Source organism: Amphiura filiformis, chromosome 3 (assembly GCF_039555335.1).
Source record: "Amphiura filiformis chromosome 3, Afil_fr2py, whole genome shotgun sequence".
In the NCBI taxonomy this organism is placed as follows: domain Eukaryota; kingdom Metazoa; phylum Echinodermata; class Ophiuroidea; order Amphilepidida; family Amphiuridae; genus Amphiura; species Amphiura filiformis.
In genome coordinates this window covers 37727626-37755039 of record NC_092630.1, presented here as the reverse complement: position 1 = coordinate 37755039, position 27414 = coordinate 37727626, and the positions used below count along the sequence as shown (strand labels likewise).

The window sequence follows — 27414 nt, the reverse complement described above, 5'->3', positions numbered from 1 at the left end:
TGCGAACTCGCAATGACGACGAGCTGTTAATAGTTCAATAAATCTCGAATTTGGAAAGCTGAATTTCTTCTAATCTTTGTCAACAATTATCACTTCTTTTCAAGTAAGTCCATACTAATTCGATGTGTGCAATTGACCAATAAAGGGTAATTGTATAATGCATCGACAGGTAACTGATATCTGCTTTATCAAACGCAGATAATACACTGGTAAGTTTAAGCTTACCTGTCCTAGCCAAGTCTGATTTACTTTAGTACAGGGAACCCATACCGTAGTAGCTCTGCACAACGGTATGGGACAAAGCTGAGACTAGTAAACCAACAGGGATCGGAAGCAAGGTCGCGATCTTTTGTTATCAACTCAGCCGTGTTGAGCTAGCTCTGTTGCGCCGGTGTCGAGTTGGCCGACTAACGGTGCTGTTCGCGTGGGTACAACAACAATGGCGTCATCCATGAACGTTGTGTACTGATATCGTCGCTTCGTAAGTTTTCAGAAATATCTCTGTATTTTGCGTGATTTAGTACAATTTCTGTACAGGTAAGCGTAAAATGTATTTTTTCTACTTGAATATGTATTTAATAAATATTAAATGTTTCGATATAAGAAACCATAAAATGAAACGGAATCGGGGCCGATCGAAGCTCCGTATTGTGTGAACAAGGATCACAAATGGTGCCGAATTCGGCATTATTTTCGTTTTCGTGAAAATTTGTTAAAATTTTTGAATTTAGGACAATTTTGTTGTTGAAATTATGAGACAGTGGTACGGTATTGAATTCGTGTCTGGAACAATGTTTTAATCATTTTTTGGCATTTTGTTCGTGTCATAAGCAGTTTTATAAAAAAAAATTTAAACCTGAAGTTTCATATTTTCCTTGTAAAATCATCAATAAATGCTTAAAATTGTAAATTCACGATTTTTTACACAAAATAATCCTAAATTGTGCATGAGTTCACACAAATATGAAACCTGATACAAGTGATCTTGTTTTTGCTGAACCATGAAATGGTATCAGCCTATAAGAGTGAATGTTACTAGCTTACTTGCTAGCTTACTTACTAGCTTACTTACTAAGTTACTAGCTTACTGACTAACCATTTGGTCTGAAATGGACATATCTCTAAATGCCACGAAGGTATGACCCCATGAGTGGTGTCATATGAAAGAGGAAAACATAAAGAATATAATAAAAATATTTCCAAACGTCGGAGGTCATCCAGGGGTCACAGGGGTCAAAAAAGGTCATTTTAACTGAAAATGCTCCGATTGAGCTTAAATTTAAATGCAATGATCCTTGTAACATTCTAAACATGTTTCAAACATTTAAAAATTTATTTAAGGTCATTAAGGGGTCATAAAGGGGTCAAAGGTCAAGGTTCTCAAAATGCTCCAATTGAGCTGAAATTTAAATGCAATGATCCTTATGACATTCTAAACATTTAAAAAATATTTTAAGATTCATTTAAAGTCATTAAGGGGTCATAAAGAGGTCAAAGGTCAAGTTTTCCCAAATGCTCCAATTGAGCTAAAATTTAAACGAACTGATCGTTTTGACATTCTAAACATGTTGAAAATATTTTAAAATTCATTTAAGGTCATTAAGGGGCAATAAAGGGGTCAAAGGTCAAGTTTTCAAAATGCTTCAGTTGCTCTAGTTTATTTTATATTCTTTACTTTTCCTCTTTCATTAACACCACTCGGGTGGTCATACCTTCGTAGCATTTCGAGATTATGTCCATTGCAGACTCCGGGTGACAGTGGTATAGGCAGCTACCACAATATACTGCCAAAACCACATGGTTCAGCTATGGTGCGGTTATCGCTCTAGTTTTTATTGCATTGTACATGTGTTAAGGAGGCTGTGTACTCTCAGACATGCATGTAGTAAAAGTGCAATAACTTTGTAATTATTCGCATAAGACATATAAAAGTATACATTTTATGAAGGCAAGACATCAATAAATCTTAATATAAATACAGATTTGGGGTAAAAACAACAATTATGAAGAAAATCACAAAAAGTGAGTTTTTGGCAATATTTGTTAGGTACATGTACATCATAACAAAAAAACACTCTTTCCAAAATATTTTATTTTGTTTTTAGCTCAATCTTGAGGCTCCATTCCAAAAACGGTATTTTAATTTTTGTGATATTGGCCTTATATTTGCTGAACCATGAAATGGTCAGCCTATAGTAGTCTATGTTACTTCCTTCCTTCCTTACTTCCTTACTCAGCAACCTTTTTGGTCTGAAATGGACATATCTCTAAATGTTACGAAGGTATGACCCCATGAGTGGTGTCATATGAAAGAGGAAAACAAAAGAATATAATAAAAATATTTCCAAACGTCAGAGGTCATCCAGGGGTCAAAAAAGGTCATTTTAACCGAAAATGCTCAGATTGAGCTTAAATTTAAATGCAATGATCCTTATGCCCGGGGGAGTCACTCCCATTGTGGCCTGTACACCATCCGCGATAATGAAAACGCGTAAAAAGGGTCGTTTTTCATGGGTAGGCACGATACGCGCGTATCGCGTTTAGGGTGTCAAAAACATGAAAAATTACGCAACGCGATGCGTTGTTGCACGCGTGCACCCTGCTGGTACAACAAAGATTTTCTTTCCTTTTCAATTTCAAACACGAGTGGAATAGTGGAATAAAATCCTTAAAATATTGCAGTTGGAGTTTACAAATCTGGATTTTCATTCCTTGTATAAAAAAACATAACAAAGTACAAACATATCAAAAAAACTCAATTTTGCGAAAGAAACAATGTCTAGAGTACACGCCTTAATCTGAGTCAGTAATAAGTTTGAAAGTGATCATCTTTTTTCATAAATTTACATTTTTGCCCCAAAAAGGAGGCTATTTTTAGGATTTTGATTGATTCTGAAATGCGATGATATTTCCGTCAAAATATGTGAACAAATTGTGCATGAGTTCACACAAATATGAAGCCTGATACAGGTGATCTTGTTTTTTTATTGCATTGTACATGTGTTAAACTGAGTCAGTAATAAGTTTGAAAGTGATCATCTTTTTTCATAAATTTAAATTTTTGCCCCAAAAAGGAGGTTATTTTTAGGATTTTGATTGATTCTGAAGTGTGATGATATTTCCGTCAAAATATGTGAACAAATTGTGCATGAGTTCACACAAATAAGAAGCCTGATACAAGTGATCTTGTTTTTTTAGGGCTCATATTGAAATTCCCTTACACAGGAAGGTGTGCGCCATCCTGCAGCTTTCCTATGCTAGCCTTCTTTTGTTAAAATCCTGTGTGATTATAACACTGCAATTAGCCACTTAAATTAGGAGCGCGCTTTCCTGGGTTGTGCGATGAGCCATAGTCAGTTTGTTTTCTTCCCATTCGTCATGGACCACTTCAAAAGGCAGGGTGTATCACTAATGCATATAATCCATCTTTATAATCCGTTTTATGACCGAGCTTTCCTGAGGCGTGAGCTTAGCGAGGGGAATCCTGCCTTCTTTCTGTGTGAAAGCGTGGTAGGGTATTTCAATATGAGCCCTTATTGCATTGTACATGTGTCAAACTGGGTCACTAATAGGTTTGAAAGTAATCATCTTTTTTCATGAATTTACATTTTTGCACCAAAAGAAGGCTTTTTTTAAGGATTTTGGTCAATTCTGAAGTGCGATATGTAATTTCCGTCAAAATACGCAAACAAATCGTGCATTTAATTCTCACAAATATGAAGCCTGGTACAAGTGATCTTGTTTTCTTATAACTTGCATTGTTCATGTGTTAAACTGTGTCACTAATAGGTTTGAAAGTGATCATCTTTTTTCATAAATTTACATTTTTACACCAAAAAGAAGGCTTTTTTTAGGATTTTGGTCAATTCTGAAGTGTGATGTCATTTCCGTCAAAATACGCAAACAAATGGTTGTAAGAAGCCTGGTACAAGTGATCTTGTTTTCTTATCGCATTGTTCATGTGTTAAACTGTGTCACTAATAGGTTTGAAAGTGATCATCTTTTTTCATATATTTACATTTTTGCACCAAAAAGAAGGATATTTTTAGGATTTTGGTCAATTCTGAAGTGCGATGTCATTCCCATCAAAATATGCAAACAAATTGTGCATCAATTTCTCAAATAAAAAGTCTGGTACAAATTATCATGTTTTTTATTGCACTGTTCATGGGTCACAAATAGGTAAAAAGTGATCATCTTTTTTCATAAATTAACATTTTTACACCAAAAAGAAGGCTATTTTTAGGTTTTTGGTCAATTCTGAAGTGTTTTCTCATTTACCTCAAAATATATATAATTACTGAGTTGGAAAACTTTTTGTGGTAAAAACTTGAACGGTGGTGATGCATTTGCAAATTGTATTTTTGCAAAGCAAATCATACACTGAGTTGTGCTGCATACATGTACACATGTATTTACCCCCTTTTTGTCCTGCATGATAAGGCAGGAGACTAAATCACTTTTCTGTGCACGTCCGGCTGTGTGTATGTGACGAATTTGGTTATACGAACATTATTGTGCTTCAATTCTCACAAATATGAACTTGAAGGCAAGCCTGATACACGTGATCTTGTTTTTTATTATTGCATTGTTCATCTGTTGAACTGGGTCACTATATGTTTGAAAGTGATTATCTTTTACTATAAATTTACATTTTTACACCAAAAGAAGGCTATTTTTAGGATTTTGATCAATTCTGGAGGGGAATGTAATTTTCGATATAGTTGCGAATGAATTGTGCATTTGAGTACGTTAACATAAACTTGAAGCATGATATTATTGTTGTTTTTTAACCAATAAATTTGATACATTTTCAAGGGTTAGAATTCGCAATTTATTGCAGGAACCTGTTACGGTTCTCACAAAGGGCTTTTGCGAGAACCTTTAAATGGGTCTCATCAACAGGTTTTCATTTCCGCAAAATATTGAGAAAAAACAGGTTATAGCTTATAAAACTTGAGACGCTGTGACTTACCATTATTTTATCAATCATGCTTTAATGATAAGGCTGGCATTCTCGGGTGGGTTTTCGGGTACCCGACCGAGAATTTTTTTTTTGGAGTGTCCCTGGACCTATACAATAGTTTGCCTCAGGTTCAGTAGTGACTGGCGCGCTTGTAGCGCAACCACGAAAAGGCATTGTCGTCACTACCGAAGTTGAGGTGAACCAAAGAATAGAGCTAAATGCTTGGATCATTCATTGTTTACTTACAAAAATATTGTTAGTGTTTTTATAATTTTATGCAATTTGTGTTCATGTCAGTACTCTATTAATGATTTCAAAATAACATTGAATTTGAAATCATAAATAGAGTATGAAATGAACACAAATTATTATTAAAAACACAATCATTTTGTGTGTGTAAGTCAACCATGAATGAAGTAGTATTTAGCTCTAGGTCCAGGGACACTCCCAACAAGGTTTATCTCATGTCCCCGCGCGCTGTGCACATTAATAGATTTCTGATGGTGAAAACGTTCAAAAATAAAATTTATTTAAGTTAACAATTTTTATTTTATTTTCAAAAAATTGCCATTGGCAAAACATAATGGGCACAAACCGGGTAACCCCTGAACACCTGATTTATTGACAAAATATAAAATATAAACCGCATATCGCATTAAATTTTAAACTCCCATGAGACAAATCTATTTTTTTTTTGGCCTTACCCCAAATTTTTACGAAAACCAATTTTGGTTCTCCTAGTTGTCATCCAGACCAGCGCGAACCGGTTTGTGGGTTCACGTCGGATTTGAATCACTGATTTTTTTAGGGATTTTGACTGGCATGGATCTATTTTTGACTATATGCGCTTAACATTATAAATTGGGAATCAAGTCAAGTTTGTAATGTATTCCCTCTCATTTTCACCAAAAACATACCGTAGTGTAACGTTTTTATTATTTATTTTCAGAACCATGCCGAGACGTAAAAGAGGGTCGTCGAATATCGGCCGAACTAAACGGCGCACCAAAGCCCAGCTTTTGAAGACATCAACACAAACTTCATCTGAGCAGTGTCAAGCTGAACTCAAGTTGTCAACTCTGTCACCACCCTGCAGAGTGTCATCTGATCACAGCTATGCTTCAAGTTCAAAATCCATTTCTCCTTTGATGTTGTCGTGTGGATTTTCAGGAAATTTTGACAACTGTGCATGTGTTCTTCATGAGAATGACATTAACGCTGATGTGCATATACCCACTCACTTTGACTCAGATAGATTTCATGCAGATGAATACTTTTTGATAATTGGTGCTACTGTACAGCAGTATAAGTCGGAGGAAGATGTTGATCACTTGACTTTAGAAAAACTCAGACAAGATGTCATCAGTGATGAGTATGCTCTTAATAACAGTAACTTTAACATTGTAAGGACCACAAAGAAAGTGCAATTTTATGAAACACCATCAGTCAAGGTAAAGCTCTCTCTCATCAACTCATCCTGTTTTCAAAAACATTTCAACGGTATATGTGTATAGTGACCTGCAGAAAGTGTTACGTTCTCTGGAAGATAATGTTGTTTGCATTGGCAATGGTGAAGATGAAAAATATATGTGAAAAACATTAAGGGGTATTTTTCAGTAACAATGCATCAAATGTAAATTTAATTTGCCCCTACTTACCAGCCGAGTCATTGCTGCTGAATTCAGCAACCATACAAAAACTAGATACGACATGCATTTTTATGTGAGATTGAATTGTCATGGTAAACATCAAAACAAATAAGAAACGAAAACGAACCTTTTATATCTGGTCTAGCATGTTTTTTGGTTACATGGCTGCGAAATCCCGACGTTGATGAGTACTTTTTATCACATAGTGGGCATTTATATTTGTATGACGACGCCGAAGTCCTATTTTCCTTCTCGACATGCACAGTGTTGTCAATGTCATCACCGCTACATTGCCACTCCCGTACTGGTCCCAAAAGCTCTCCTTCTTCGTCGTCTGTCCAATTATTTTCACCAAGAAAATGATCCAAATCTAAATCGTCCCAATGAACAAAATCATCCGACGACATTGCAAGTAAATTGAACGAAAAAAAAGCTATAGCTAAAATAATAAATTCTCGATCATGAGAGGAAGTACCTTCTGCGTAATACTGCGTTCGCTATTTTTCCATGGAATAACACGGTCACGCGACCTACATGACCGAACCTTGACTGTCCTTGCCTGGAGTAGGTAGAATCATAAAATTTTGAAGTTTAAAATATCTCCTTCAAAATGCAATTAAATGAAAGATGATAATTTTCTTTAAAAAATGATGGTTCAACCATGTCTGCAGGTTAAATAATTACAAAGTTATGACCAAAAGTATGTCGCCTTTTCATTGCCCAAATTTGCATTGGCAATTGCAATTTTTTGGATCACAAAAAGTTTGTTCACCTCTTAATCATGGCTTGCCATATAGCATGATTCGGTATTTTCCCATTGAGACCTGTGCTAAATTTTAAACCATTTTAGCTAAAATGCGCTTTACTTTCATGATGTCCAGTTGCTTGTGTGTGGTTTAGGGCGGTGCAATAATTATGTGTACCCCGGGTGGTGAATTATAGGGGGCAAAGATTTTTGGCAGGCCAAAAGGGGCGAGGAAAGGCGAGGAAAAGCGTTAGGAACACGTTCAAATATGCACAATTTCCTGCTCGCTGCGCTCGCATTATATGATTTAAAGACAATTTAAAGTTTTAAATTCGGGTTCCCCAAAATCTTACATGTGTAAGGGGGGCAAAGATTTTTGGCAGGGGGGGGGGGCAAAGGTTTTTTGGCACGTCGAAGGGGGGGGGCAAAGATTTTTTGGCACGGCCAAAGGGGGTGGGCAAGCGATTTTTGGCAGACCATTTTGAGAATTCACCACCCCGGGGGTACACATAATTATTGCACCACCCCTTAATAGGCATCTGGGAATACGCCCTACAGAGATTTTACAACATGGGATTTCTAAAGAATAAAAATGAATTTTGAATTTTCCCCCATACGCTTACACAGTAAAGTACACTGCCCATTTCTGCTCACCATGGCATGCCATGATGATAAATTTTAGTATGCTATAAAGGACGACCTCTATAGTCAAAGACGTGAATCTCCCTACCTGGAGATAAGGCCCTTCGCACTTGATTATTAGTTTCCTGTTTAAGATTCAAAAAAAGGGACGAGGTGACTTTTAATTATTAATTATTAATTATTTTGCCGAATGTATAATAAACACACCCAAAACATGCAAAATATAGCGGCTGATGGCAAAATCAACAAATTGCAGCTATTTAGGGGTGGGGCGGGTGGTGATGCATGATGCCCCGGGCATGATGCCAATGTTCCTTCTGCTACGCTTTCACTTTTACACATATTTTTTGAAGTTCTTTGCTGTACAATGCAAGGTATTTATTATCTGTACTGATTGAACATTGTTTCCCTTTCCTCATCTATATCCCCATTGCAGGTACAGTCCAAGAGTCAAGTTGCCCCAATCCTCAAGTTTGAATCAAGACATATTCTGTTTTAACACATCATAGTACCGACACCAACATTTTGTATAAATATATAAATAAACAAAATAAATAAGCAAAATAAATGAAAAATAAATAAATAGAAAATAGTAAAGTGAGATGAAGAACACTTTATTTGTCTTTCAGAGTGAAAGGAAGACACAGGGGTTCAAATTCGCGACCTACTGCAGGAATCTGTTAGGTTCTCCCAATGGACCTTTGCACAATCCTGCAGGTTGTCAAATCGAAAATAACATTGAACCTTAGCATCACTCCACCAAGTTACATCACCATATGCCTCTTCAGCTCCGAGACACAGCAAACGGCATTTTTTTATATCTAAAAATACGCAAATGAGGTAGCCAATTAGCATATTATGCGACTAAAATGACCAGTTTCGTAAAATGGCAAAAAAGCATTTTTAAAAATCAAACATGCAAATGAGGTGGGTAATTTGCATATTTTGCGATAAAAATAACATCGGATCTTACAGCTCCCCCTTACCACCACCTTATCAAGTTATATCCCTATAGGCCCTACACCTCACCAGTTCCGAGAAATGGCAAAAATGTTTTTAAAAATAAAAAATCTGCAAATGAGGTATCTAATTGGCATATTTTGCAACAAAAATCACATGGGATCTCAGGACTGCCCCTTACCACCACCCCACCAAGTTACATCTCTATAAGCCTTACCAGTTCCGGAAAATGGCAAAAAGAGTTTAAAAAAAATAAAGAATATGCAAATGAGGTGGCTTATTTGCATATTTTGCGACAAAAATTGCATCAAATCTTTAGATTGCTCCTAACTATCATCACCCAACCAAGTTACATCTGTATACACCTCACCAGTTCCGAAAAATGGCCAAAAGCATTTCTACACATGATAAAAATATGCAAATGAGGTGGCTAATTTACATATTTTGTGACAAAAATCGCACCAGATCTTACGACTAAGAAATGGCACAAAAAACCAAAAAAACAATTTTTAAGTTAAATATGCAAATTAGCTACCTAATTTGCATATTTTGCGCCAAAAATCGCATCGAGTCTGAGGGCGGCCCCTTACCACCACCTTACCAAGTTACACCTCAATACGCCTCACCAGGTTTCAGAAACAAGCCTGGAAGCCAAAGGCATTTAAAGCTCACACAATAAACCTCATTACAGCATTTAAGGCAATTTTATAAGTCATTTTAAATGCCTTAAATGTGACGTATAAAATTTGTCTATAACACAGGGAGATACAAAATGTAGGGATTTGGGTACTTATTGTTGAATTTTCACAGAAATTGAAGGTCAGGGTCGCTGATGCAATTAATAATATTTATTAAATCACCTAATTACTAATTAATAAAGGACAAAGAAAGATAAAAGCATAAACATGCTTCATAACTCTATACGACAATGCACTATACCAACACCATGTACAAAAGGATGCAGGATCAAAATCAAATCATGGACTTGGTATCCTGGAAATGTTGATTTCTCAGCAGATTATGTCAAATAATTAAATCTAAACAAATAATTAATTTTTTCATGCAGGACCATGCGGGAATGTAGGACATGGGCGGCAAACAGGAAACTAATAATCAAGTGCAAAGGGCCTAACAGTATTCGAAGACTGTGATTGGTCAATTCTCAAAAGGTCACCATACATTGCCATACAGTTCACCGTAGTATTTTCGAGTACGGCGATGCAGGTGCACAGATAATTACCATAATAATATTGCACACATGGGTACATGTCTTTTCTCGTGGTGAAAACGTTTTACGACAGATTTTGTTACAGCTATTTGAACAAAATTATAGTTTTTAACAAGTTTATTCAGCTTGGCAGCAGTGGCGTAGCCAGGGGGGCAGGGGGGGGGCAGCTTCCCCCCTGTGAAAAGTCTGTGTAGGTGACCATTTCATTATTCATTATTTCATACCATTTCATTATTGCATCTGTTACAGGTGTAAACCAATAACTACCCATGTATACATGTGTTTTTCAGTATGGTAATGGTTGTTTTGTTGTCTTGTCAGACCCTTACAGATTGCAGGATGTTGCTACCCATTCTCCTTGCAGTAACCACTCTTGTGCACCTATTCATCTGCCCATATACCAAAGTAGAGGAGAGTTTTAATCTGCAAGCTATGCATGATGTCCTATTTCACAGGAATAACATATCAGCAGTAAGTATTTATAACATTGGGTACAAAGCCAGGCAGGTCTATTGAAGTAATAAGTATTAATCTAGAATTCTTGCAGTTGGTACTTTGTAAATTTTTGTCACATACTGTAAAAGTGATAATTTGTATTGTCTCCTACTTTCTGTTTCCTGTTTAATTTTGTGTTTCAGTATGATCACCATGAATTCCCAGGTGTTGTACCAAGAACTTTTATTGGACCAATCTTTGTATCTGTATTGTCCTCACCATTTGTAGCTGTGATGTCATCTATGAATGCAACAAAGATGGCAGCACAATATATAGGTAAGTAGATTGGTTGTCAATACACCTGCTGCCCTATTTTCCCAAATGGACATACAAATTGTGATATTTCACAAATATACATTGTTCTATTTTATATATCTTTTTAACATTATTTCTTCATATACCAGAAACTTGTAATTACAAATAAACCTCATTTTGAATTGGGTGAATATAAATTGCTTTTTCTTTTGATACCAAAATTTTAGTTTTGATGAGGAAAAATGGGGGGGGGCAAGGCTGTCAATCTTGTCACATACTATTGATAGAAATGAGAAATATAGAATACTATCGATGCTAATTTTGTTTTGCTTATTTTTCAGTACGAGCATGTTTGGGGCTCAGTGTTGTATATTCATTACACAAGTTTCAACAACAAGTAGCAAGACAGTTTGGCAAAGATGTGGCAAAATACCTAGTCTTCATCACAATCACTCAGTTTCATTTCATGTTCTATATCACAAGGCCCTTACCAAACATATTTGCCTTGGCTGTGGGTAAGTCTAATTTCAGTTGTTTACTCCTTTACTACTACTACTAGCATATTTCTTTTCTTTAGTAAAATGTTTTGTTGATTTGGATTTGGATCTACATTGTGCAGTCGAAAGTGAGAGTGAATTGATTCCTGTTGAAAGAAATATTAATCAGTGTCTATTAAACCATGAAAATATAATATCTTGTTAAAAAGCTTAATTGCATTGTTATGATGCTTGGTTGTGTTGCAAATTTTCAAATATCTGGGAAACTTTATTTTAAAAATTTTTCCTATAATTCTTGTTTTATTTCAATATTGAAACTGGGGTCCTTTCATTCAATTTGTTATTATGTCAGTGTGTTTGTCAGGATTTGAGGTGTTATTGTAATACAAATTACCAATTCTGATTAATGTTACTTTATTTGTAATTTATTTTACAGCCCTAGTTGCTATCACAGCTTGGTTACAAGGCAATCATGCAAAGTTTATCATATCTTCAGCATTTGTCATACTAGTCTTCCGTGTAGAGCTATGCATTCTGTTGGGTCTGATGTTATTGATAGAGTTGGTGTCAAGACGATTAAGCATAGTGCATCTCCTGGGATGGGGCCTAGTTGGGACTATTTTAAGTCTTGGTAAGTTGGATATTAAAAAAAGACTAACATACCATGCTACTGTAGCGGAACCGGCCACTGTGCGCCGGAATATCGAGCTTCCAAGTTCATCATGACAAATCAATCCCACCGCTGGTACCAATGTGGCGGAAACTATCTGGTAGCGAGCGTCTAAGGCAACATGGTGATATGACGTGGGCATGCGGCCAATCCGCAAAGTCTTATGAATACTAGTCACACTAATGAGTCAGACGAAGGAGTCGGATATATGTCATTGTTCTCATCATTTATTAGGGTTCTGGGCTGATCCAAGTGATCGGCTGGGAGCGGTAGTAGTGGTTATTGATGCAGAGAGAGAGAGGTATGTCTTGACCAACCTGCCTCGACGGTCGCAGGGTACGGAAGAACCAAGAATGATCGGCGCACTGGTTTATATACCCTGATATCACGTGACCCAAAATAACTGAAGGGCGCCATCTCGCTTCTGAATCCATTTCCGCTACACTACAAATGTTTAAGCAACTTAATTATAGAGTTGGACCGATGAATAGTTTGCAAACCTTTACTTGCAGCTCATTTGCTCCAATTTTCAAATGGTTCATCAAACCAGAGAAGATGAGAAGAATTTTCTTCTCATCTTCTTTGATCAAACAAAGACATTAAATTTCAAGTATTTTAGTTGATCAATTTCATTAATAAATCAATTTATTTACTTAAGATATGAATTTATAATCTTTTTACCCTTTATTGGATTCATTCTTTTTCTTCTTCTATTTTCAGGGTTAACCATACCAATAGATAGTTACCTGTGGCAACGGTTACTATGGCCAGAAGGAGATGTCTTGTGGTATAACACAATACTCAATAAGAGCTCCAATTGGGGTGTATCCTTCAGTTTTTTTCAGCAAAAACTTGAGTGCATATTATAGTGATCAGTTAGTGACAAATTGTTTCTTGTCAAAAAAAAATTCTTTTTTTCATTATAAAAATTTGGACAGGATTGGTAATAGTTTTCTAAACTTTATGGTAATGAATTGAACATGAACTTAGGCTGAAATTTGTTGACAACACGAGTCGATAAGTTCTAGTCTTGAGTTGATTAGAAATCGAAAGGTTGAATCGAATATGAATGAGAAACACTCAGTCAGTACAGCACTATTAACTACAAGATACTCTGATTATGTTGATAAGTTCCTTAACCTCTGTGTAGACATCTCCATTTCTATGGTACTTCTATTCAGCCATCCCCAGAGCAATGTCTTCCAGTCTTTTCCTCATGCCGATAGGTATCTTTGGAGATCGTCGGATGTTACAGTTAGTATTACCGCCTTTTGGATTTGTCTTGCTGTATTCAGTCTTACCACACAAAGAGCTGAGATTCATTATCTATGCCATACCAATGTTCAACGTTGCAGCAGCTGCTGGGGTAGCATATATGTAAGTTGAGCTGGATTGAATCATTATTCTTTTTATGTTACAAGATAAATGCAAGTTCATACGTGCTGGTGATAAACAATTTCACTTGCCCTTATGTTGACCATTGGTGACTTTTGGTCGAATGGGGATGAGGGGCTTGAGGGCGTGGTGAGGTTGGCAATTCCAGTCGCCAATGGTCAACATCAGGGCAAGTTCATCAAAGCATTATAGGACTTCTTCTGATGAGGATGTGTGTCATACATCGAAAATTAAAAGGTTAGTTGAATTTTTGTGCTGATGAAAGTCAGTTTAAACTTTTAGAAAGATAAATGCACATTATTTTATTATGTAGCTTGAAATTGTGATTAATTTAAACTGGTCAACCAGAATAACAAAAAGTTTCCAGTCTTCAGCTGGGTGGATTACCGAGGGTCGTCTGTGTAGCATGTAATTATGCAGAGCCTCTGATTACCTGTGAAGACAAGCTACGAATAGTTTTGCAACAGCAGTGTGTGTGTGTGGGTGGGGGGGGGGTGTACCTCTGGTAGTGGCTCAGGAATAAAGGATTTTGCAAAAGGGATATTAAAGATGTTGCATACTGAACTACTCCCTATTCCAAAAATATACAGCACTAATTTTTTGGGACTAAAAAAATATTATAAAGTTCTGCCTAATGAAACATAGCTCAATCCTAATCATTCATTTGGTACTAATTGGAAATAAGAGAAAAAGTTCACTATTTGTCTAATTTCTTGAAAAAAGAGCAAAAAACATGCATTTTTGGCATGTTTTCTGACAATCGAGTCACAAAAATCAAAGACTTGGAACAAGTCTAAGCATTCAAAATCTTGATTATGTGCCGAAATTTTGCTAACATTTCATTTTTTTGTGTTACTTTAATAAATGATAGGTTATAAGAATGAAACATGTCTTTTTCAAAAATTAGAATGCATAAACTGAAATTAGTCTTAGTACAAGTCTTAGGGCTTTATTGTCACAGCATACGAAAAACACCCTAAAAATGCATGTTTTTGGCCCTTAATTTCAAAAATTGGCCAGATATGAAAGTTTCACTCTAATTGCCAGTTAGGACTAACTAAAGGATTAGATAGTTTTTTTAATCCCAAAAAATTAGTTCTGTATTTTTCTGGAATAGAGAGTAAGGACTTTGAAGAACTGTCAAGAAGATGTAAACTGGAGGGCCTACACATGTACATATATTTTGTAACAATATAATTTATTATTTTGTCCTTTTTTCATTTTTTCATTTGAAGGAATATATTTCGTACATGGGAAATTGGTCTAATTTGAATGGCACAATACACATTTTCTGGTGGTTATATATAATAAACTGAAATACAACTTTTTAATTTCCAAGATGTACTATATAAACCAAAGTTACCAAACACATTCCAAAGGCAATTGATAGAAATTATATGATTATTAACAAATCGACTATTTGTTTTCTTCCCTGTTGTTACAGAGTAAGGAACTTCCAAAAGTCCACCTTTATGAAGCTACTAGCCATAGGAGCAGTAGGCCATTTTCTTGTCAATTTGGCCACTACCACTATCTTTACAGGGGTGTCATATTACAATTATCCTGGAGGGGAAGCATTATATAAGATGCATCAGATGTATCCTCACAAAGGTAGGCATAGTAAGGGAATACTAATACTGTACTGTATTTTATTCTCTAATTCCCGAGCTTAACCGTGAATAAATCATTTTCTGTCCTGCCACCCTGAAGAAGCTGAAACAAAAACATGAAATAAATGAGAACTCTATTACCTGAGAGGCACCGTATACGCGTACTGCACTGCGAGGCAACAACACATCCTCTCGTAAGAATCGGGCAAATCAATGAAACATTAACTATTTCACAAGCATACTGAAACTAATTAGCTTTGCTTACCGTTGCTACCAGCAAAACTCGCCCCTTACCATCTACTCGAAAAATACAACTAGGGCCTACTACTGTACTCACTCTGTGAGCCTCCTATTTTGATATTACTCATTCATCTCCGCACCATTGTCTTTCTTTCTTTCTTTCTTTCTTTCTTTCTTTCTCTTTCTCCCTTTTTAGCGCTGACTTCATATAAACGAAGATAACTCGCACTGGCTTTACGTGCACAGTAGTTTTACCTATGCATGATCCTGAAACCTAGGATTGATTGCAGATATCAGAACCATGGATGGTCCCCTTCTCTTTTCAAATAGCTCTGACACTTTAACGTGCACAGGGTTTGACTCTTCCTGTACACAGGACAAACGGCTTTACGTGACTTCCGAATCACAGACGTCGCACATACACTACCTATATCTGCACATGCTAAGCAGTGTATGGGGCGAGAAGAAATTCTACAATTAAATTCTGTGATGAAACTGGACTTAATTGTTGGATTTCTGACCATATAGGAACTTTTTGGGAGGGAAGAGAATTTTCACCTAAGGCAAGCCCAAGGCTTGAACCCTCGCCGATCGTATCTCCCGGCCGACAGCGCAACGCCTTAACCGCTTGGCCATCTCGCCCTTCTACCCTTATGATAATTTTTCTGCTAACCTGCATTATAGAAGCATGTGCAGCCTGAAAATTAGGCTGTACCCTGTTTACTGATATCTCTGAGATAACCTGGTCTAGCTGTGGCTTGACAATTTCTGCACCAGTGCCCTGCTTTTCCACAGGCAAAACATATGTCACCTGGCTTGAAGAAACTGGACGTGTTGGTGTACGTAGAGAATCTGTAGTTGTTGTGAGAGCCTCAAAAAAACTGGTTATATCTAGGATAAGCACTATCTGGATAAGAATAACTCGCCATGGCTCTGCCTGTGCCTCTTTTGTTGCCCTTCTTTGGTTGTTGCTTGTTCGCTCAGAGTTACGCTGCTCGCATTTTCTTTTCATCATCACTGTTATCTGTGACATTGTCAGATTTGTATTCTTCCACTGCTCCCCAACTGGCCTCCGACTTATCCGCAAACCATATTAGCTTATTTCTGATTTATATTCTCCACCACTTCCTCTAGCAACTTATCACTATCAGTGGGTAGCTCTGATATTTCTCTAGCTTTCTGAAGAATTTCACTATTGAAGCTGTATTGAAACTTCTTACCTTTAAAGTTGAAGGACACATCTACCCCTCTTTTCAGCTTGTTTACTTCCTGACTGGTCACAATTTACTCACTTTGTCTTCTTTAAACTGCTGAATAGTCTTGTTGAAATATTTCTGAAAACATCCCAAAGTTTTTACAAATGGGTGAGTATTGACCGCTACCGGTCCAGAAACAGGACTACCAACCCCGTCTGAGGGATTGGGCATAGCCCTTTGTCTTTCAGCTTTAGAGTTTTCCCGGGCTTGCTCGGATCTGCTGTACTCACCCTGTACACTAATATTTGCCACTTCTGACTGTTGAGTGTATCTTTCTCTGACATAATTTCTTGAAAGATGATACATTTTTGAAATCAGCAATGAAAAATACCGTATGATGTAAATACTTGATGTCTGGAGTTTAAAAAAATGTTATGTTGCCACGGTGAGTGCAAAAAGCTCAGTATTTGCTCTAGCGAACCTTCCTATGGAATGCCTTAATCTTATGAATTATCTATTATTACATAACCTTCTTCTGGCAATGTGTAGAAAATTTATCTATTGAACCCAGCCTGGGTATTGAAAATATGTTTGATTTGATGAGCATTATTAACTCTTAAGGTTTGTAGAGAGGGTGTGCTCATTTTTCCCCCTTTCAGTGAGCAGAACCGTCATTGATCTTGAATGAGTGCCCTAGCTGTAGTATAACTCTGTTTTCTTTACCCATTCCTGTACCATGTAGAAATGAATCTAGCCATGAATTAGAAAAGTAGATAAAATGTGACACAATCTGGTCCACGGGGGCCAAAGGCGGCAAATTTGAAATTGAGGTAAAGGCAAAAATATGGAGTAAAAACCAATAAAATACAAAACAAAATACACATCACAAACTTCAGAACTTTAGAACCAAGTATATTAAAACTTTATTCAGTATATGATAGCCTATTGTTTGTTATGGTAGCCTATTATTTGTATAAGGTAATAATTATAGTAACTCAATTTTCAAAAATGCCTCCTTTGGGACCCCATGATCATCTCACAACTAGCCAGCTATTGACACACAAAATTCCTGCTTGTGTGTTGTTTTTTTTCATTTTGGGGAAATACTAAGTAAACCTGTGATGGGGGAAATACTAAGTAAACCTGTGATCTTTCATCTCTCTATATCTTAATTGTCTTGCCCTATGGGAATTTGTGGTCATCACTATCTCTGTTATATTATATTTTATTTGCAGACAATATTGACCTTCATATTGATGTAGCTACAGCACAGACTGGTGTTTCTAGATTTACACAGATCAGTTCATCTTGGAAGTAAGTGTCCTGCCTTTTAAGTAACAATTTTTATTAATCAATTATTCATTCATTCATTCATTCATGTTAGTTAGTCAATCAATCATTTTATTTATTTGTTTGTTTGTTCATTTCCATTTTGATCAAGAGAAATGAGGACAAAGAATTAATTGGACAATTTAAATTGTAAAAGAAAATTCTTGCAGACATAAATTGATCTAATTTCATGATGACCAAGTTATGAAATAGAATGGTAGAGTAGTATTAATTACATTTTTTTCAATATGCCCACCAGTTCCACTTGATTTATGGAGCTGTCAGATGTCTGCTAAAACATGTGGTTTTACACTCTATATCCTCCCTTTCTTGTGAGTGTATTGAATGGGCATTGTAACTAAATTATTAAAGAGTGTAAGATTAATTGGATCTTCATTCAGACTTAACTAAAAGATGAACTTGTATTGTTTTTATTTTTATTTATATGTTTGTTTATGTATTCTTTATTTATTTAATGATTGATTGTTACTTATTTTTTCTAATTATCATTCTTAGGCATATACATTATATTTCTAATACCGTATTGGACCTAATTAATCTGCACTCAGGCACTGAAGTCAGTCGTTTTCAGGAGGCCCTTATTAAAATTATGGAATGAAATTTAACAATGGGAATTTACCTGCATGATCTAATTTGAACAAAAACATTAAAAATACAGAACATCTGAAATCAAAATCATTGTAATCCTAAACTGGAAGGTATAAAGGTACTGTTATTCAGACATTTGATGGAATTCTTTCTCTCTCTCTCTATTTATTTCTTTCTTTCTTTATTTCTTCTTTCTTCTTTCTTTCTTTCTTTCTTTCTTTCTTTCTTTCTTTCTTTCTTTCTTTCTTTCTTTCTTTCTTTCTTTCTTTCTTTCTTTCTTTCTTTCTTTCTTTCTTTCTTTCTTTCTTTCTTTCTTTCTTTCTTTCTTTCTTTCTTTCTCTCTCTCTATTTATTTCTTTATTTCTTTCTTTATTTATTTCTTCTTTCTTTCTTTCTTTCTTTCTTTCTTTCTTTCTTTCTTTCTTTCTTTCTTTCTTTCTTTCTAAAATTATTTAAAAAAAAAACTAGTAAAAAACACCGCATTCCGCATTAGGTTTTGAATTTTTCACAAGCTTTGAGACACAGGATTTAATTAAGATGGCCTAATAATAGTCAAATTAAATGGATTTTTCCTTTTTTTTTTCTTTCTTTCTTTCTTTCTTTCTTTCTTTCTTTCTTTCTTTCTTTCTTTCTTTCTTTCTTTCTTTCTTTCTTTCTTTCTTTCTTTTCTCTCTCTCTCTCTCTCTCTATTTCTTTCTTTATTTCTTTATTTCTTCTTTCTTTCTTTCTTTCTTTCTTTCTTTCTTTCTTTCTTTCTTTCTTTCTTTCTTTCTTTCTCTCTCTCTATTTATTTCTTTATTTCTTTATTTCTTTATTTCTTTATTTCTTTATTTCTTCTTTCTTTCTTTCTTTCTTTCTTTCTTTCTTTCTTTCTTTCTTTCTTTCTTTCTCTCTCTATTTATTTCTTTATTTCTTTCTTTATTAGTTAGTTAGTTAGTTAGTTAGTTAGTTAGTTAGTTAGTTAGTTAGTTAGTTAGTTAGTTAGTTAGTTAGTTAGTTAGTTTTAGTTAGTTAGTTAGTTAGTTAGTTAGTTAGTTAAGAACCTCTAGCTACATAATGTTTTTGTACAAAAAATTACTTGCAGATTAATTCGTTCAGCAAAGATATCATGAAATTTGAATTTCGTTCTGGTATACCAGAACGAAATTACAACACATTGTCTATGGAGTAGACAACACATAACCCGCAAACGCAAATCCGGAATCAACTTAAATTTTGGGAATAAGCTGTTTTCGTGGATATCTACTGAAAAATGTCATAAAAAGAGGATACTAGGATCACAAAATACTCCTTTAAGTAAAGCAAACAGTAAAGCATATAATTGTCGAATGTCAGTGCCAATGCGTTTGTTAATGCAATGATTAAAATATTATTTAATATGAAAATTAAAAAAACAATTACCATAATATTTGATGATGTTGATAATGATGTTACAAATTATTATTATTAAATTCGCATTCATATCATTATTCTAAATATCATATTACTTTGATCTAGTAACAATATATGTATTACTCATTGAACCATGGACAAATTTATACAGTAATGGGTTATACATATCAGTTACCATGGCAACGTGCACTTAAGATCATAGGATACCAGGCCATTAGATTAATGTCTTGTAAAGTCACCCATGGTGATAATAGTGAATACCTGATACATGTAGGTTGTTGACAGCTTCTTATATAATATCATAATTAAGGTAATTGAAATCCACTAAAGTGTGTCTGCTGACTAAATTAGCCATTATTATTCTCTCTACGAGTATATACTATTAAACTTAATTGAAGGTGATGTACACGCTCTGCTAGTCTGCTATGGGGGAATAAAGTGTTCCGCTTCAGTACCATAAAACAGATTGAACAATTTGGAGCCAATTACAGAAGAAGAAAACTAATTTAATCACTAGATGCAAAGAGCAGGAGCACATTTAGATGTCAAGAGCACTGTAGTAATTTTATCCTATATAGCTTAATGACGTTATCAAATAGTTCCTATGATACTTGATCATTTTATCGGCTGTTGTCATGATGGCAGGGTTGAACTGTGGAGCTGCCTGTGATAAGTTCATCATCGCTGTGATATCTTCTGTTGTATTGATCTATTCTTTCACTGGCTGTGGAACTGTATTTGCTGCAAATGTTAACACTGAACATGTTCTTGATATAAGCAATGGAAGTTTATCACCATTATGTGCTACTGAGGAGTTGAACACTGCAGACAAAAGTTTGCAAAAAAATATAGTACAATCGAGGAATAATGTAAAATCATGCCATCTTAGTGTTTCACCAACTCAACAGAACCTAAATTCACTGGTTGTTTTTCTGGAAGGAAATATGACAGCGTATTTGTTAGTGGAAGTGAACAACAGTGACATGACAAAGTATTTAAGATTGGATGGATCAAAGTTAAAATCTTTTTGCATTGTATACTTTGGGCCTGAAAAAATTACTGTTCATCTCCATGGTGCTATAAAGCTTCAAATAGAGACTGCATATGTCAACTTTCCTCTGCATTCCACTTTTGAAAATACACAAAATATAAAGACTGATATTGAAGATTGTAATGTGATTGAGTATCACAGTGTTGTGATGTGTTTTAATCAGATTGTGTTTGGGAGGAATATAACCATGTGTAACTTTGATTGCCAGCAGAATTGTTCATGTATCCTTGGTGATAGGTCAATCCGCCATCTTTGTCCTGGGGTCAACGAGGGTTCATCGCTGGAGCACAAAGCTTTTATAACATATCCAAGAAATGTTGTATATCTTCACCTTGAGATGAAGAATCTGACATCATTGACAAATGGATCCTTTGTAGCTGTTAGAGAGAGTGTAAGAGACATTGAGCTTTGGAGGAACAGGCTTTCAAACTTACCGGTGGGTGTTTTTGATGGATTATATAATCTTGAAAAACTGGAACTGGATCATAATGAAGTGAAAGATTTGCAATATGGTATTTTTAATGGTCTTTCCAATCTTAAAAGGTTATTTCTCTTCAATAATTTGTTAGTCACACTACCGTCAGGGTTGTTTAAAGATCTCACAAGTCTGACCAATCTGTCACTGGAAAATAATAATCTAGAAACACTTGAAAATGGTGTGTTTGAAGGATTGATAAAACTCACCACCCTGTATCTTCAAAACAATAAGTTAGTGTGTATTGCCGATGATGTTTTCTACAGAACACCAGACCTTCAAATCTTATCACTAGCAAGCAACAGATTGATGGAATTGTCATCTGATTTGTTCAAAAACTTGATAAACATGGTAAATATGAATATCTCTCACAACGGACTACAAAGCATACCTTCAATAAACCACTTGACAATGTTAAGATTTCTGTCATTACAAGGGAATCCTTTGCTTAAAACAAATGAGAGAATGTTTACCGGTATGGATGGCAATATTGCTATCTTTGTAGACCAACCAGAGATTTGTGTGTGCTTCTTGCCTTCCGTAGCAAACTGCAGTGCCATGTTGTCAAAATCGGAACACTTCACATGTGATCGTATTCTATCCAGTACAATCCTAGCCACATCAATTTGGATGGTAGCTTTCTCTGCATTGGTTGGAAACCTATTTGTGTTATGCTGGAGGAAAGTACAACATGGTGAGGAGCACAAAGTTCAAACGATATTGATAAGTAACCTTGCACTGGCTGATTTGTTAATGAGCATATATATGATCATAATAGCATCTACGGATGTGTATTATGGGGATATATTCCCAATGAATGGTGAAACATGGAGGAATAGTGCCTTATGTGAAATTGCTGGTGCTGTAGCCATAACATCAAGTGAAGCTTCCGTGTTATTCCTGACCGTTATCAGCATGGACAGATTCAGTCGCATCAGATTCCCACACAGTGTTAAGAAATTGAAAGCGAAAACAGCCAAATTGTCTGTTGCATTGGTTTGGCTTGCCGCAGTTTCTATTGGCGTTGCATCGTGTATTTTGAATAGTTTGTATCAGGATTTGTACGAGAGTTCTAATGTATGCATTGGTCTTCCTTTAGTTCAGCGCCCTGTTCACATACACAAAGAAGTATCATACAAAAGTACATACCACTACATAAAGGATTTAGAAACAATGAATGTCACGCTTACAGAAGGTCATGTTCCTGGTATGTTCTTTTCTACTGCAGTCTTTCTTGGCTTAAATCTTCTGTGTTTTCTGTTGATCTTCTTCTGCTATGCTGAAATTATTAGGCTAGTTCGCAAAGCTTTTAAGGAAAAAAGACAGAATGGTCTCCAGCAGCAAATACGGACATCAGCTAAAGTTGCAGCCATTGTAGCAACAGACTTCTTCTGTTGGTTTCCTATCATCGTTACAGGGATCTTGGTGCAAGCAGGGACAGTGAGTGTGTCACCTTCTGCATTTGCGTGGATTGTGACATTAGTTTTACCCATCAATTCAGCTCTGAATCCTTATCTGTATACCATAGCAACTATTTTGTCAAATAGACAAGTGCAAAGATGTTCAATGAATAATTCAATTGAGTTGTGTGAAAGAAATCAAACTGTAACTAATCCTGATGTCAGCAACAAAATCTTGTGTGTGATTGAAAGAACTGCAACTAAGCCACCTGCATCACCATGATATGAAAAACGAAGGTAAAGCTGAAATTCTGTCCATCATGAGATAATAGTAGTATCTTTACTACAGCATTTATTGACATTTAAAAGTATAACTTGGGACCCTTGCTTATTACTTGTCACTATTCTACCAACTGAACCAGGGAATAAACCACTGTCTTATAAACGAAAGTACTTTCATTAAGAGGCTGACCCCCTCCCCCTCTCAGAAATGAAAGTGAAATGTTGAGAATTCTAACCGAAAAGATCAACTGTCTTTGATATTTTAACTTTTGGCTTTCATTTATTTATAGAATGTTATCAATCTTTTGGTTTGTTCCCTAATGATTAGGTGATAAGAGCAGATCATATTATTAGGGTTAACAGGTGATATTACTTTCATCTATCTTAACCCATATCATTTGTGAAAATTCAGTACTTGTTAGTTGGCAAGAGAGCTCCTGTAATGCGCCTGTTCTTTGCCCAGGTATCAACTTATTTAAAATTTAAACCTTAAATCATTAAAGAGGAATCTTGAATGTACTTTGCAGTTATCTACTTTGCATGCAAGTTGAAATTCTTGGAGGCAACTGGTACAATCTGAAGATGGACAAATTGATGAAAAAGTAAAGACCTGCAAGAAGCATAGTTACAAATACTCACACTACATAATTATTTGATTTAAGAAAAAAATAATTATTTGTATACTTATGCATACATGTATAACACTCATTTGTATTGTAGCTGCTGCATTTCTGAATAATAAGCATACAGACATCTTGTACTATAAATCACTTAATTTCTTTTTCATTTCCATTGTATTTATCAAAGTTTTTGGTGTACATTTTCTTGTTTTTCAGATATAACAAGACAGAGGACCTTACTCCAGGAGGCCCGGATCTAATGCGCTTTTCTCATTTATGCATTGGTGCTACATCACAAGACAGTGAAGCCATGCAACCATATCAGCATTCACATAATGTACTAACTTATGCGGAAGGCTATGCAGGGATTCATATGAAGTTTGGAGAAATGCCATATATAAAAGCGAGAACCAAAAATATTTATCCTACAACGGAATGACTGGTCATGACAGTAACCTATTATGTAAATTAACTTTACCAGAGACTGGGTTTTGATTGGTTGAAATAATTAGCTTTTTATTCAAAATAAGTTGAAAGTGTTTTGCATCATAAAATCAAATACATTTCCTATATTTACAGCATCGATCATCATAGGCACCAATAATGTTAATAAATACTCAGTGAAACAGCATAAGAATTTCACCCAAAAAATTCCTACAACAATTACATTTCACCTTGATATTGAAACATGGGGAAGCTTTTCGAAAGCTGCAAAGGGTAACTATATCCCAAGAATATGGAGTGATATTTTTGCCGAGGAATTTTAGGATATATCAATCCTTTTTGCTGCTCTTTATTTTCTAATCAGTATGTAACTTCTCCTCATAAATATCTTAGTTCACAGCATCATTTAAATGTTCATTCAAGAAATGTATCACAGGCAAAAAGTGATCTTATAGATACCAGACAGTCAAATTTAGTGTGAAATTCTTAGGAAATAATATACCGTATTCGTTCCAATAACTGCCCATGCCCCAATAAGCGCCCACCCAGCGACTTTGCAACAAACACAATATGAAATTATTAACCGCCCATCCAATGTTGTCAAAATACTTCCAGTAAGCTTACCTGTCGAGTGAATTTACATGCATCAAAAGTATCCCAAATGTGCACCAAAATTAAATTATGATGCTATTTCATAGTGGGCAGATGTATAGATATTAAAAATACTTCTCAATAACCACCTGCAAATGCCTTTAAAAGGCCAAGTTTAAGGATTTTCTAACTCAAAATCGTATTTTCCGGCGGCGGCCATCTTTACTTAATTTTTTAGTGCGCCTTCAAAAACATTGTCAATATAATAATTATATAGACACACTTCGTGAGGGCGCACTAACTATGAGTAACTAAATACTTTCAGACGGTGATTGATGACTAAAAACAATGTAAAAAATAAGTGCCCACCCAAAATGACTTTGTTAAGCGCCCTGGTCGCTTATTGGAATGAATACGGTATATCATAATCCTTGTGAGCGTCATGGTCGATTCATTAGGTCGACATGTTGGGAAGTTTTGAGTTAAAAAAATAAAACTGCTCAACTAATGCACATATCAAATGCAACCCCGGCCCCTGGGGACCCGGGGATGGTCCGGGACTTGACATCATGTGACCCGGATTTGACTCAAAATGTATCCGGGGTTGGCGGGACTGGTATTAGACTTGGCGTCGGCTAAAATCCCGGGAAAGTGGGCGGGACTTTACCCCAGCCGGGCGGGATTATGTCAGTAACTTACCGGGATTTTCCAACCAGTAAAATGGGCTGTGGTTTGCTAGTAAGGATGTCCACATTTATGGGTCAGGGAATCCTATCACTTTGCCGTACTTGAGCCGTGGATGTATATTAATAATCCACTGAGTCGCCACATTAATGTTACTGTTCATATAAATCCATTCCAAAAACAAAATCTTGGCTGTTGTTTCCAAATTTTGCCATAGTAGTTCATGTATCTGCTATTTAGCGGGGCTCTAAAGTTAACATTTTAACCAGACCACACTGGCTTCTTGACATCCACGTGCAAACGAGAGCCTGCTATACGCTTATTTATGCCAAATGTATTGGTTTTTATTTTTATTTTTAAGTTTTAACCACCCGCCGAGAGTAAAGTTTTAAATTATTAGGCCTACACTCAAAAACAAAACTGACCGTGATAATAAAAGAATCCATGATACTTTTCTGACATCTGCGATCGACTGCTACATGGCCATAATACTTAATAGAAGACTAGATACTATAGGTAGTGTACATGTTCTTTATAAACTCTCCAGCTGTATTTTTCTTCTTTAAAAAAATAATTATAGGTGTATGATATAAAAATTGAATTCAATGTCTTTTGTTAATATACAGATATCAAAACTATATTATATTTTCATGTTGGAGCATTTAACAATATCATTAAATCACAAATCGTTGAAAGGATGTTTTCAATATTACCCAAAATGACAACCTCGTGAAACAAAATATTAATAACTAGTGCGCCAAAAATTGATAGATGGTCATTTGATTTTAAACAAGATACAGGGTAGGCCTAGATTTGGATGGAGTATGGGCCTTTACAGAATAGCCTCATTATAATTATTGAAGTTGCATTTTGGATTGACATAAAAAAAACCATATATATATAGGCCTATAATATTATGTGCTTAAAATGTTCATGCAAAGATCGAACATTCGCCACTCCCGTATAATCGTGGACAGATGTAAATGCAGTGATCTGTTTCTTTCATATCTTTGATGTTTTAATCATATAGACCTACATGTGTAGGCCCTATATCAATCCGACCTGCCATTTATGCCTCGTAATATATTTAAAACAAGCATGCATATTAAATAAAGCACTTGATGGCACACAGGGATCCCCCTCTTGTCCTGTTCCCGTGCCACTGTAAAGCATGAAAAATACACGAAATGACTAAGTGGGAAAGTCGGGTGACTGGGGTCTGACATTGTATATGTAACGTAAAATTCCTTCGACGGTGTGCTCGGCCGAAACAGGGTCATTAGACATAATAGACGTTAGTCCGAAAGTGGAAACAGTAGGCCTATATCTGAGAATTACGCTGCTCTGCACTATAGTGACGAGAATCTAGGTAGCCTAATTTCGTTATCGTTTTTAGATGTTCCGCAACAAGGTGAGTAACTGACAGATTTGCAATGGAACACACATGTTTGCCTATATTTGAAGCGTTTGAATCCTCCCAGTATGTCCAGAGCTCGGCAGTCCATTTAGTGAAGACATACCTGAATACCGAATTTTGAGCCCATGATATTAAAACCATATGTAGATCCAGGCCTATATCCGATGCTCAGGGCCAGGAATTTGGGCCGAGGAATACCCGGGGTTTGCATCGGTTTGCATCGGATATTCGCCGGGGGCCGGGAGTGGCTGAGAGTTTTGCCCGGTGGGTCCGGGACTGGCCAGGTGTTTACCCGGGACTTGAACTTTTAAACCCAAAATCCACGACCCGGCCATCCCCGGGTCCCCAGGGGCCGGGGATGCATTTGATATGTGCATAAAGTACATAGAAAGTTTTGCATCATTAAAACCCAATGATTTTTTATTGTGCCTTAAAAATTCATGCCCATCTCCAAATGTACTTTACAATATTTCAAAGTGATTAAGCTAAAAAGGAATACCAAATTGGAATGTCAAAAATTGATAGCTTATTAATACTGACAAGGAAAGTGAAAATAACACAGATAGTAAATT

The 27414-nt window shown here is 35.8% G+C and overlaps 1 protein-coding gene across 1 annotated transcript; it reads left to right on the top strand.

The window, feature by feature from the left end:
* The first annotated feature begins 26 nt into the window (after window positions 1-26).
* On the top strand, window positions 27-24155 carry LOC140148462 (dol-P-Man:Man(7)GlcNAc(2)-PP-Dol alpha-1,6-mannosyltransferase-like). The gene is given in 11 exon segments (XM_072170417.1): window positions 27-103; window positions 10512-10661; window positions 10829-10961; window positions 11282-11455; window positions 11874-12068; window positions 12828-12931; window positions 13258-13484; window positions 14947-15122; window positions 17784-17862; window positions 23923-24112; window positions 24114-24155. Coding segments are annotated over 10 exon segments (1452 nt in total). The 5' UTR covers window positions 27-103; window positions 10512-10529.
* The last annotated feature ends 3259 nt before the right edge of the window (window positions 24156-27414 follow it).